This window comes from Macrobrachium rosenbergii, chromosome 2 (genome assembly GCF_040412425.1).
Source record: "Macrobrachium rosenbergii isolate ZJJX-2024 chromosome 2, ASM4041242v1, whole genome shotgun sequence".
Classification (NCBI taxonomy): Eukaryota; Metazoa; Arthropoda; class Malacostraca; order Decapoda; family Palaemonidae; genus Macrobrachium; species Macrobrachium rosenbergii.
The window spans coordinates 30,972,542-30,985,504 of NC_089742.1; the positions used below are offsets into that span (position 1 = coordinate 30,972,542).

The 12,963-nt window shown below is 38.4% G+C and overlaps 1 protein-coding gene across 1 annotated transcript; it reads right to left on the reverse strand.

The window, feature by feature from the left end:
• Positions 1-5,206: 5,206 nt before the first annotated feature.
• Positions 5,207-11,917, reverse strand: LOC136844729 (FAD-dependent oxidoreductase domain-containing protein 1-like). Its single transcript, XM_067113969.1, is given in 9 exon segments — positions 5,207-5,484; positions 6,098-6,212; positions 7,738-7,978; positions 8,602-8,747; positions 9,111-9,243; positions 9,541-9,654; positions 10,597-10,743; positions 10,745-10,824; positions 11,472-11,917. Coding segments are annotated over 9 exon segments (1,503 nt in total). The 5' UTR covers positions 11,859-11,917; the 3' UTR covers positions 5,207-5,344.
• Between the last annotated feature and the right edge of the window lie 1,046 nt (positions 11,918-12,963).

A 12,963-nucleotide genomic window follows, 5' to 3' on the forward strand; every position in this document is an offset into this window, starting at 1 on the left:
TGTATTCATATTTATGGGTGATTCACGCAAATGTTAAACTAGATAGTTCCCTATTTTAAGCTAATTTATTTCCGGTATGTATTTAAATTTTGTCTATAAACTTTTATTATATTCACTCTGTCGTAGCTTCCAGTAATTGTTCAAGTTTCAGTAATATCTATTCTGCTTATGAGAGGCTGGGCAATAGATTTTTTTTTATCAATTTATCAGCCTTTCGTCTACTGCACTGGTCTAGGGTTGATGTCACTCTACCGTAAGTTGCTTAATCCCTAAAACACTTGAGCTGATATGTAAGATATCAAATAATAATAATAATAATAATAATAATAATAATAATAATAATAATAATAATAATAATAATAATAATAATAATAATAACCTTTTGTAAAGCCTAAGAGGACCCTAAGAAAACGCTAGGAACAGCCACAGACTGATTCATATTCTGCAACAAAAGCTGTGGGCTCAGTGGAGAAGATCCATAAAAACTGAGCGCTTCATTAGAAGCAGGGACCAAATTGACACTATTTGGCAATACTTTTAATTATTTTTTCACATGTTCGGGCTTTCCAAGGAAGGTTATAATTTTAGTTTATAAAAGTTTCATCAATTCACTCAGCTATTGTGTATTACTCAGAGTTTGATTTTACGGCAGAAGAGAAGTCTCATGGTTGCTCTTCGGCTTAGAGTCTGCTGTAATTACTGCAACTGTCAAACATGTTTATGTTGTGGCAACTACCACTACACGGAGAGAGAGAGAGAGAGAGAGAGAGAGAGAGAGAGAGAGAGAGAGAGAGAGAGAGAGATTGGACTAATATCTCAGGACATAAAAGTATTGGAAATGAACCTAATTTAAGCATGGATGAGGACCTCAAGCACCTGTTGGCTCTGTGTGCAAATGGCAGCCCCGTTTCACGCGCCACATAGCTGTGAGTTCCTCATTCGCGACTTTCAAGTTACCTGGTTTCTGGACTTCGGGGCTTTCCTTGCAGTGTTGAAGGGATTGCAACTAACCTTGCTTTTCACTAACGCCGTAAATGCTTGTTTTTCTGTTTGTTGTAGAATCTAATACTATTTATTTTAAGGTCTCTGTTGTTCATATATGTTTTTATTGACGGTATCATTTGAAAGGAGACTCAGGTTATAATTTTTCGTTTGTTGATTCTCGTTTTGTCATACATATCTCGATAATTTATTGTTGTTGGTAATTTAAGTATTTTTTTTTTATTAATTATAATTTGATAAATAACTATGCCGTCTGTTATTCTGCCTCGTGACTAAAAATGTTTTGTCACTAGATACTCGAAGTGGAATATCTGGTAAAGCAACTTTCGTCTGGTTGGGAAGGTGGAGGGGAACTTGACTCTCCAGGGAAGGCAGCTTTGGAGGCGGGTTCCCCATATTGGCCATGGAAGGGAGAGTTGGCTCCTAGGCACTTGAGTTTGTTACCAATATTTTGTGAACAGTTGCCAAGAAATGTGGAAAAACGTACATACATTGTTTTCTCGTAAAATGAAGCTCCCTCTTGCTGGATCGGGCAGACGTGAGGTGCGTGAACAGGCAAACATCCCACCAAAGAGAGGGCCGACTTCCTATGTGCAGCGTAATTTGGCCGCCATTTTGATTGTGTGTAACTGGAGCTGCAGTGACAGCAACGTTTTGCAAACGAACATGCTCTGGTCGCACTGCAACCCACTGCAGGGCCAGCAGTTTGTCTTTATGCTGGAACACAAGAAACTGCCAATGTTTATTTACTTGACAGCTGTCATGATTGTTCATTTTATGGACGTATACCAGAAAATAAGGGTACAAATAGGCCTATATAAGTATGTACCAGTAATAGGACCACTCAGATACATCACTGCCAAATGTGACTAGATCAGCAGAAGAGACTTTGCTCCAAATAATACCTATTTAGGTCATTCCTTTGTGGGATAAAAATTTTATTCTTCTCAGGTATTCTTACGGACATGTATGTGGTATATTTATAAACAAAAATAACCCATAAATGTTTAAACAGTTTTATTCAAAGTTCTGTAAAATAAGATAAAAATAACCCTTGGAAAAATGTTTAAACAATTTTATTCAAAGTTCTGTGAAATAAAATAATACATATTTTCAAACATTGGGCTATGTAAAATTACCTGTAAAAGGACTGCATCTGGAAAAGTAATTATTATACTTCAATGTCATTAAATGATGGCAGATACAATAGGCCCTAGGAGAAGAACATGCTAGTAAAATGTCAAGCCTTCGCAAATACCATGCCTTAGCAAAATATGCACAAAATGCTACGCCTGTGCACAACCTATTGGAAATAGGTAGTATTTAATTACTAATCACGTACCACCACCAAAGGCATCAACACATAGCCTACACATAGCACACATTGTTTAGCATTAAAATCACCACCAGTCCACCACCGAAAGCATTAACACACACCAAACTTAATCGAGTTAGACAGGGCTATACTTATCTGTCAGTGTGAAGACCTGTTAACAAAGTGCTCATTGGATTAATATGAATTCATTTATGGGAAATTTTCAACAGTTTTCTGTTTTTACGTAATTTCTTTTCTTTGGATGCTTTATTCTTGATTTTCAATTGATATTTTAGTCTCATTGTAACATACAATTGCTTCATAAACTGTACACTTTGAGAACAATAATGAATAGTACATAGCAGTAACCAAGCTGCTTACAAGCAGATGGGCTGACACACTAATGTGCTCAGTCACCTCGTGTTGTCCTTTGGAAAAGAGTAGAAGGCCACTTCTCTGTTTGTTTTTGTATACTTTGTACAGTTAATGGCTGAACACTCTGTTCCTTTTGATCCAGAGGTTTTCTTGGTGTGGCCTGTGTAGTGTAAGTGATCCATAGAGAGATAACTTGGTGTAGACTCGGCTGCAGTGACACACAATCAAAATGGCCGCCGGCGCTCAGCTTATTACAATGCAGCGCATCGGAAGTCGGCCCTCTCCATGGTTCTCTCTGCTATTCAGTTTGCCTTCTCACGAAGATTTATCGCAAAATGGATAACAGACAAGACTATTTCTCGTGAGCTTTTATACTTCTTGATGTAGACAGTCCATACAATGATTGATGTTCTCGTAAAACTATCCGGAAAATTAATATTTCATGTCAGTTGTGGATATGTTTTGGCGGGAAGCCATCCAGCGATATACACCCGGATTCCTGTGGTACCAAGGCGAATCCACGTCACTCACTGAACGCACCATGCAGCGCAAATGAACGCGGCCGCTTCTAGACCTTCATGAACGTTTTATGTGGATAACAAAGCATATTATCACATTCTTCTAATAGACAAGTTACTACTGGCTGAGATTTTTCAGGAGTTCTTTGCCTTCTCAAGGATGACGAAAAATTAAACTTGCGTGGAAACAACTTGAGAAAAGATGGTACTAATAATACTGTAGAGATATTCATATGGTATAAGAAGACAAAGAGGCTGAACAATTTATTAAGCAATCTACCACACAAAATTTCAGTTTGAAGAAGAAGAAGAAGAAAGAAGAAGAAGAAGAAGAAGAAGAAGAAGAAGAAGAAGAAGAGAGAGAGTTAGAACTAAATGCACTGTACTGAATACCAGACGTCTCCATGGCAACACCGAAAGATGAGATGGTGCACAACAACAACCAGCTAAGGGTGGATTCAATCAGCTCTCCCTCTCTCCCTCAGACACACACACACTCGCGCGCGCGCGCACACACACACACACATCAGTTATCAAAAAGGGTCTGATGAGAATGTACCGCTTGACCTTGATGGTAAGCTGCTTCAAGATGATTTACAAACAGTTTGGTTCGGTTTAACCCCTTATAGTACTATCGAATATAAGCAGGTTATAATACAATCTTATTTTGCGTTTTATTTAAGAACATTACAAAGGGATTTTTTTTTTTTTACACTGGCGTTACAACAACAAAGGTAACGGAGACTCGCAGGTAAAAGATATTTGAAGATTAGATAACAGTGATAAACATTTTTCTCATAATTTTTTATTTCTCATGTATTCTCACGTCTAGTTTCGTGTAGACTATATGAGAGAGAGAGAGAGAGTCAATTTCTTTTTTTTTTTACCAAAGAGAAAGAGAAAATGTTATTGAAGCTTTATGCGAAGAAAATGTTCCGTTTTCGTAAGACATTCAATCGTAACATACTGTAGAGTATATCTGCTAGCCAAAAGTATATATAACTTATCTTCACACACAAACCCTTTATCAGACAACAATTAAATATATAACAGGGTATTCGATGATCTTTCTCTTCTAAATTTAAGGAGCATTTTAATCTATAAATCATCTGATTTTGGACAAGAGTATCTTCGATGAACTAGTAAAGAATATATATCAATGAAATTCTTACGTCATCTATGGAAGCTTAAGTATTGCTCATCTGAGAAAGCGAGTTTTATTATTTCTTTGTTAGTTTCTGGAGTTAACCATCAAGGAAATGAATATTACTTTATATTTGACATTTGCCGTGAAAACGCAATAACAATAATAACGACAATAATAAGAGCAGCGTCTTCCTTCACCAAACAATATTCATGAACACTTGAAAATAAACTGATGTTCTTCAATCGATGAGTGAGGTCTCAGAATAGCGTTTTCAGTTCAAACATGTCCGTCAATTAGATCTTCCTAAAAAAAAAAAAAAAAAAACTCCAGGCATTAAACTGACAGCATAACCAGATATAAATACATTTCAGGGGCAAGAGAGGGAGCATTTCCACAAGCAAGTGCACTTTTACTAAAGTGTGGGTGGGTTTTGCTTTGCTAGCCGGTTGGTTCTAACTCTGAGTGTAAAGTGTTAAAAGCTGCCAGAGCTTGCGCCATTGTGCCCTCAACTTTTTTTTTTTTAACTAGTCTTAATTTTTTAATTTTTTGTTTATTTATTTATTTATTATATATAATTTTTTTTTTTTGCATCAAGCCAGCCAACATTTTTACCAGACACCGCGTGCAGCTGCAGGCGCAAACCACTCGGGGCAAAATATAACGTATTGTGTGGTCTGTATGTTGACAACATCACTTAATTCAGACAGTGAACTTTGTGAAGGTCGCTTGGAGGTCATCACTTGAAGTTTGATTTTTCTTTGTCCGTTTGATAACGGGAGAAACGACAAAGGAGAAACAAAAATGATAAATAGAGGTAACAAACAATGTTGAATTACCCAAGAAGTTCGTCCTAAACTTATTCCCTTTACAGAGTGCCGGTTCCCGTTTATAGGTAGCAAAAATGAAATCAAACGACGAAAAGAATAAGTAACAAGAAGAGGAAGATAGAAATTAACTAAACCCCACCGAGCGAGGTCGTCCTTAAAGTCAAAGCACGTTTTTCTCGACGATCGGTTCGTTGTTTAAAATCCTCTCGAACCCGAACCTCTCGAGGTTTATGGAGCGATAACCCCCATACAGGAGGTATTCCATAATGGCTCTTCCGGTACCTGGTGAGTGCTGGATTCCTGGAAAAAAGGAAGAAGAACCCATTATTTAGGCCTAGGTGACAGAGAACGTAACCCATGATTTAGGCCTAAGTAACAAAGCACGTAACCCATCATTTAGGCCTTGTAACAGAGAACGTAACTCATCATTTAGGTCTAGGTGACAGAGAATGTAACACATTATTTAAACCTAGGTGACAGAGAATGTAACACATTTTTTGGCCTACGTGACAGAGAACGTAACACATTATTTAGGCCTGGGTGACAAAGAACGTAACACATGATTTAGGCATAGATGACAGACAACGTAACACATTATTTAGGCCTAGGTGACAGAGAACGTCACCCATTCTTCAGGTCTAGGTGACAGAGAATGTAACCTCATTATTTAGGCCTAGGTGACAGAGAACGTCACCCATTCTTCAGGTCTAGGTGACAGAGACTGTAACCTCATCACTTAGGCATAGATGACAGAGATCGTAACCTATCATCTAAGTCTAAGTGACAGAGAAAGCAACCCATCATTGAGCCCTATGTGGCAGAGAACATAAGCCATCATTTAGGCCTAGGTGACAAAGATCGTAACTTATTCCTATGAAATATCAAGTTTCCGATCCCACGGCCCAGCACTTACCGTGGCCGCTGAAGCCAGTGGCGAAAATCAAATTGCTGAAAAACGGATGTTTCCCGATGACGGCGTTTTGGTCTAAAGTGTTGTAATCGTAGAAGCCAGCCCAGGATCCACGGACCTAAAACAAAGACGTGTTTTTGGGGTGACGTTAAGGTTCAATTTCCCTGCTGACAAGACATGCATGCTTTCGTGATCACTTCTACGTTTTTCAATGTAAATCCAAATCTTCCTATTTCTTATGTTATTTCTCTATTTCTTAATTTACTCCTTGAATTTTGTTCCCGCTGACTTTTATACTTGACTGCTCACATTACATTTTTCTGCTTCTAGATTTTCCTAGTTTGTTTCTGACAACTAGCCTCATTTATTTATCTACGGCTTTCCATTTCGTTTTTTCTGCCTGCCTGTAGATTTAGTTGTACTTGTAGAAGTGCTTTTTTCCCTTTTTGTAAACTTCTTTACACACTTTAAGATTCCCGGTTGGTTTGTAGATTTTCTTCCCGAGTTTGTCTCCTACTTACTATAAGACTTCCCTAATTACCGGCTCAGTCCTATCTCTTTCTTCTTACTTCAAGATTTCCCTAAATGCCTGCTGAGTTCTACATCTGCCTGGTTGCTTTGGGATTTCCCTAACTATCTGCTGAGTCCCTAATTGCCTGCTGAGTTTTGACCCCTATTTCCTTTTAGAATTCTCTAATTACCTCCTGAGTTTTGGCTCCTGCTTAATTGAAGAGTTCCCTGATTACCTGCTGAGCTCTGCCTCTTCCTGCTTGATTTAGATTTTCCTAAATACCTGTTGAGGTCTAGCCCTTACCGACATTAAGATTCCCCCAATTACCGGCTGAGTTTTGGCTCGTACTTTATGGTTGTCCTAACTACCTTCTGAATCTTGGCTTGTACCTTATGATTGCCCTAACTACCTGCTGAGTTTGGCTCCTACTTTGTGATTGCCCTGACCACCTGCTGAGGTTTTGGCTCCTAATTTATGATTGCCCTAACTAACTGGTGAGTTTTGGCTCCTACTTTGTGATTGCCCTAACTACCTGCTGAGTTTGGCTCCTACTTTACGATTGCCCTAACCACCTGCTGAGTTTTGGCTCCTATTTATGATTGCCCTAACTACCTGTTGAGTTTTGGCTCCTACTTTGTGATTGCCCTAACCACCTGCTGAGTTTTGGCTCCTACCTGTTGAGTTTGCCATGTTTGCCCTAACCACCTGCTGAGTTTTGGCTCCTGCCCTCCTACTTTGCCTGCTGATTTTGCCCTTTGTGATTGCCCTCACTACCTGCTGAGTTTTGGCTCCTACTTTGTGATTGCCCTAACTACCTGCTGAGTTCTGGCTCCTACTTTGTGATTGCCCTAACCACCTGCTGAGTTTTGGCTCCTGCTCTGTGAGTGCCGTAACTGCCTGCTGAGTTTTGTGTCCTACTTTGTGATTGCCCTCACTACCTGCTGAGTTTTGGCTCCTGCTCTGTGAGTGCCGTAACTACCTGCTGAGTTTTGTGTCCTACTTTGTGATTGCCCTCACTACCTGCTGAGTTCTGGCTCCTACTTTGTGATTGCCCTAACCACCTGCTGAGTTTTGACTCCCACTTACTTCAATTTCCCTTGCTACCTGCTAAGTTCTACCTCCTGCTGCTTACTTTGAGATTTTCAAAAGCCGGGATTCTGTTAGCGAGCTGCGGCCAGATTATACTGTCGAAGTAATCATGGTCCACCTCCAGGTCCTCAGTGGGCGGTTCCTGCTCAGCGCTGGGATTCCTGATGCAGAGGTATACCTTCGGGAGGACGTCGGGGCGGAAGTGAGCTCCCGTGTAGTCACAGAGGATGGGGCAGTTCTCAACGGGACCCTCGGGAACGTGGGCGCAGTATACGTATCGTTTCCTGAAAGCGAGGTAAGAGTCTCCTTAGGGAATTGGTCTAGACAGATTCCCGCCAATATTTTCTCAGAAAATAACTCAGGACAATTTTATTCAGACAGTAACTCAACAAAAATAACGTTTATTTACATTATATACTGGACAGACCTTTTGTATATGAGTAGTTCAACAGATTAAATTAGTTTAAACAGTTTACGATAATCTGCGTATTATATAATTCTTGCTTTTCGTCAAGTTGTTGTTCCTTGTTTATCGTGGGAACTGGCGTTTTCCTTTTTCGTCGGGAAAACCAATCTTTTCCTCATATCACCGTGAATACCTATTCATTCCCCTTGTCATCAGAGAAACTATGGGTCTATTTATCTTTCTCACTGGGAAAACCTAACATTTTCCACTTTATCATTAAAGAAACCTTGGGGTTTTTCATCTTACCAGTAGGAGAACATTTCTTTTCTCATTCATCATAATATTAAAAAATATATAAATATATACAGTATATATATATATATAAATATATGTATATATATATATATATATATATATATATATATATATATATATATATCTTTTTCGGTCACAAAAGGAATAGAGTTTTTAGACCAAACCAAACCCAAAAATCTGCCCCACCTCGGCTCCACTGGCAATGGCGTCGCCAGGACTCCATCACCTGTTCCGACCCCCGCCAATTTGCTCACTTCCCCAGACCAGGTTCCGGCCGCCATAACGATGGTGGAGAACTCTATGTCGTGTGTCTCTCCCTCTGGCGTAGCAACCTGAGTAATCATTCGATGGTCTAAATAGTAAAAAACTCACGAACATTTCAATAGTAGGACTAAGGTCTAGGGCACGCAACTTAGCTCTAATAGAGATTGAAATTTATCAGGCAGAGAATTCGCTGTACGAAGAAAAGGTTTCAAAACCATATCTTGTTATTGTAGTAAAAATGTCTACGCAAATTGCAAAGGCAGATTGAAGATAGTATTGGCAAAAGAAGCCTTCAGTAAGAGGAAATAACTGTTGGCGAAAGTCTTCCAACAGGAACATGGAAAGACAAACTTTTAACATGGGCGACGGCCCTCAATAAAATCACATCAGTATAGAAGAAAATGCGAGGAGTAGAAAATGGTAAAACTCACCTGAACTACGTTAAGATTCTGCGCAGGCTCGTTGAACCTGTCATTAATGGCCATGACTTTCCCGTGGACGTAGACTGCGCCAAGGGACGTTGCTTTACGTCGAAACCCCATTAATAAAGTCCAAGGATCAAACCTAATTGTTTTAGGCGAGTTTGAAAGAATTAAACTCATTATAATGGTATCTAACTTTGATGAATATCAAGGAAAATGAGTCAGTTATGCGCATGAGTAGGTCAACAAAAGTGATCTGCAAAGTGGACCTATATTTTATGGTCTGCACTAAATCTAGATTCCATTTACGTCTAAAAAAAAGTATATCTTTGTTTAACCAGACCACTGACTTTAGAGTATAAAAGAATATGGCGTATTACTGAATGAATTCTGCATATACTATAATATAGACAGTTTCCTCTTCAAAATTTACACTCACCATCCTTCGTTTTCGATGCCCACAACAGCCAAGGCAATGTCGTCAGTCACCATATACGGATACTCCCTTTTCAGCTGCGATTGCGTCATCATTTTCAGCTTGGCTCCGGCATCGCTAAAACCACACCAAACGTTTAGTGTAGACATAGCATCCTTCACAAATGACACATTATTAAGTCTTATATCTAAAATTATCTGTGATTCTGAAAAAAAAAAAAGAAGAGAGATAATCGACATTTGAGCTAGTCAAGGATTTGACCTCAACGTGACTTCGTGTTTGTGTCTGGGAAAGTACTGTCAGGTAACCTAGTCTTATTTCTTCTGGTGACTAAATCGAACCAAGGACTCTGTATACAAAGAAAAAAAAAAAACTGAAGGTCATCGTTCTTCAAGAAATATCAGCTCAGACACACAAGAGAGGGCGCAGCTTGACTGACTAGTGGGGCCAATAGATTGTCCGAAAAGCATCCATTTCTTTTATATTGCGTCTACCTCGATACACTCACGGGTCCAAATCCAGGCTACCTACTTTCACTGCGTCTTGGACTATAATAGTTTGGGGATGTGTTCTCATCGTTTTTGTTGAGGGGGCAAGTTACATCGTTATTCACGGGTATACAAAATATTTACATAGGCCTATATTTCTAAAGCCTAAATTTTATAGGAAATTAGGGAAATAAGAACTCGCCAAGTTTCCTTGCTCTACGCGTTAGTCACATGCCTTTGAACTGTTGGTCACAAAATGGTCTAGTTTGCCAAGGTACTAATTTTGTAACCTTTTCATACTATTGGGCATTAAGTCTACATTCAGATCAACAGTCACAGCGTATCTTGATTTGAGTTTCTGTCTTTCAAACACATCCCTCTCTCAGGAAATGAGAGCTGACTTCCTGGTCGATTCTAATCCTTCACCTGGTTTCATTTCATGAAGCAGATTAACTGATTACAAAAATGAATATATAAATAAATAAATAATTAAACACTTCTATGTCACTGATTAAATACCAGACACGTTTCAGAACCCATTGTTCAGCTAAAATGAAAAATCTCAACATACACCTGAATCTTATAATTCTCCATCAGCTGGTCGTAACCAGCCTCCGTCACCAGCATCAGGTAACCAGAAGGGCGGAATTGCACGTCAGGAGGATCGAATTCTGGGACTCGGAGTAAGTGGTGGGCTTCCTTCAAGAACTGTCTCCCATAAAGAAAGGTAGATGTTTTCGGGCACGGTGAACTGTTGTCGGATGCATCCCATAGACAGCACCGTCGAGGCTCTTTTGTACTGTAAGAAAGAATCTTGCTTGGGTCTACTGTAGATTTTTTTCAAAGTTAAATTTTGGAAAATGAATCCCTGTGGATTCTTATTTGAGGGTATTATGGCTATCAAAGTAAAAGATTGAAAAGATTCCATTGACTTAGGACTCTAGGAGAGGCAATTATCTCATCAGTTAGTTGATTGGACGACTTGCAATATAGCGAATGTGTCAGTGCTGTCAGCATTGTGTGTGTGTGTGTGTGAGTGTGTGGCGTCAGCTCATAAAAAAACAGTCATGACAGTCAGTGACAGCACCCTTGTCCAAGACCACACACAATTATATATATATATATATATATATATATATATATATATATATATATATATATATATATATATATATATATATATATATATATATATATATATTATTCACAACAAATAATTGTTCGCATATTTTTCATTAAGAAATAATTCGTTATTCCACAATCGAATGTTAAAATTCATTAGATTGACATTTCACAGAGCTCACAGGGGGGTCAATCATCTGACCTCTAGACTTATGAAAAATCTTTTTTTCCGTTATAAATTATATATGTGTATATATACAATATAACCATACTACATTACTGTTCACGATATGAGCACAAGTTATGTACACCAAACCAACCCACCGTATTATCAGCCTCAACGACCACAACATTGACTTTGTCTCCCGCCTCCTTCTTCAGGTGGTAAGCGATGGAAGACCCCATAGCACCTCCGCCTACAATGAGGACGTCGCATTTCCTAGGGATGTTGTCGCATTTCTTAAGCTGAACTGACGATCTATGGAGCAAACTCTTGGATATTCTCTGAGAGAAACGATATTTTCTGTCCATTCGGAGACCATTTTCAAGTTGTTGCTTTCCAAAACAGTGGAAACACCCGGCGGTAATGTTTCGTACGTTTTCCCCCGAGATTTTCGCATTTGCGAAAGCGAGAGAGCCGTTGAAGAGCTTCTGTCTGCTTGAAGTAAGACGCGAATAGAATGCTGCCATTGAAGGCGCCGTTCGCATCATCCTCTTGTTTCACTCACTGCAACTGGACAGGCCATACGTCCATAACCCCATTGCCCAGATTCATTGGAAACAGGTGCAGAAAATCCCACGTTATCGTACATCCTTGTCTCCAGTCGCATACTTTCGTCAGGTGAAATCTTTTATACCTGTCAGTTTTCACATCATTAGATCTATAGAGATTTGAATTTGCTCTCATGGACAGGCTTACAGAAGTACACGAGAGAGAGAGAGAGAGAGAGAGAGAGAGAGACTGGAATGAACCATTCCTTAGGTTGAGAAGAGAACTTTCGGTTTTATTTGGTTTTATTATCTGCAGACAGTTTTTTTTGGGTAGTGTGAAACTTTAATAAAATCTTTTATTGAATGTAATCCTACTCTCCAAGAGCAATATTATAAATCAACATCTGATTAAAATTAGGAAGAAAGAAAGGGCTACTAATTTTGAAAGGAAACGGAAATGCAAATATATCTATTATTTCCTCACAAGACGACATCAGAGAGAAATGACAGCATAGGTGGTTATTTTAAAATTGTCATTTAATTTTTTGTAAAGTAATTTCAGGATTTTTCAGTTAAGTTCTCTTTATTCAGTAATATACTAACTTAACTTTTTTAGTTATTTAAATGGTCAACTGTGTATATCCTAATGATAGGAAGGAGACCTGGAAAAATACTGCCAAGTTCCTGGTTCCTGTTCCTAGCGCTCACTCCACAAACACAGTTGGGCACACTACACGATTCTCATGAGGTGCAAGCCTTATTCCCTTGAATACAATTTTACACACTTTTATTTTACTTTACATATATATATATATATATATATATATATATATATATATATATATATATATATATATATATATATATATATCAATAAATTTATCAGTTTTATTTTTACTTTACATTATATATATTATTTAACAGTTTTTCATTTAATTTACACTACCCCTTAACCTCCCAGATGTTCAATATTTCAATTTATTTACTTTTATTACTCCTCCTTTTTACGTTACTATTACTTTTTAACTGGTGCCGTTGTTTTCTGGGTTGGTGACGTCCTTTATTTTATGGCTATTCCTATATATTCCACTAGTTTTTTCTGTTC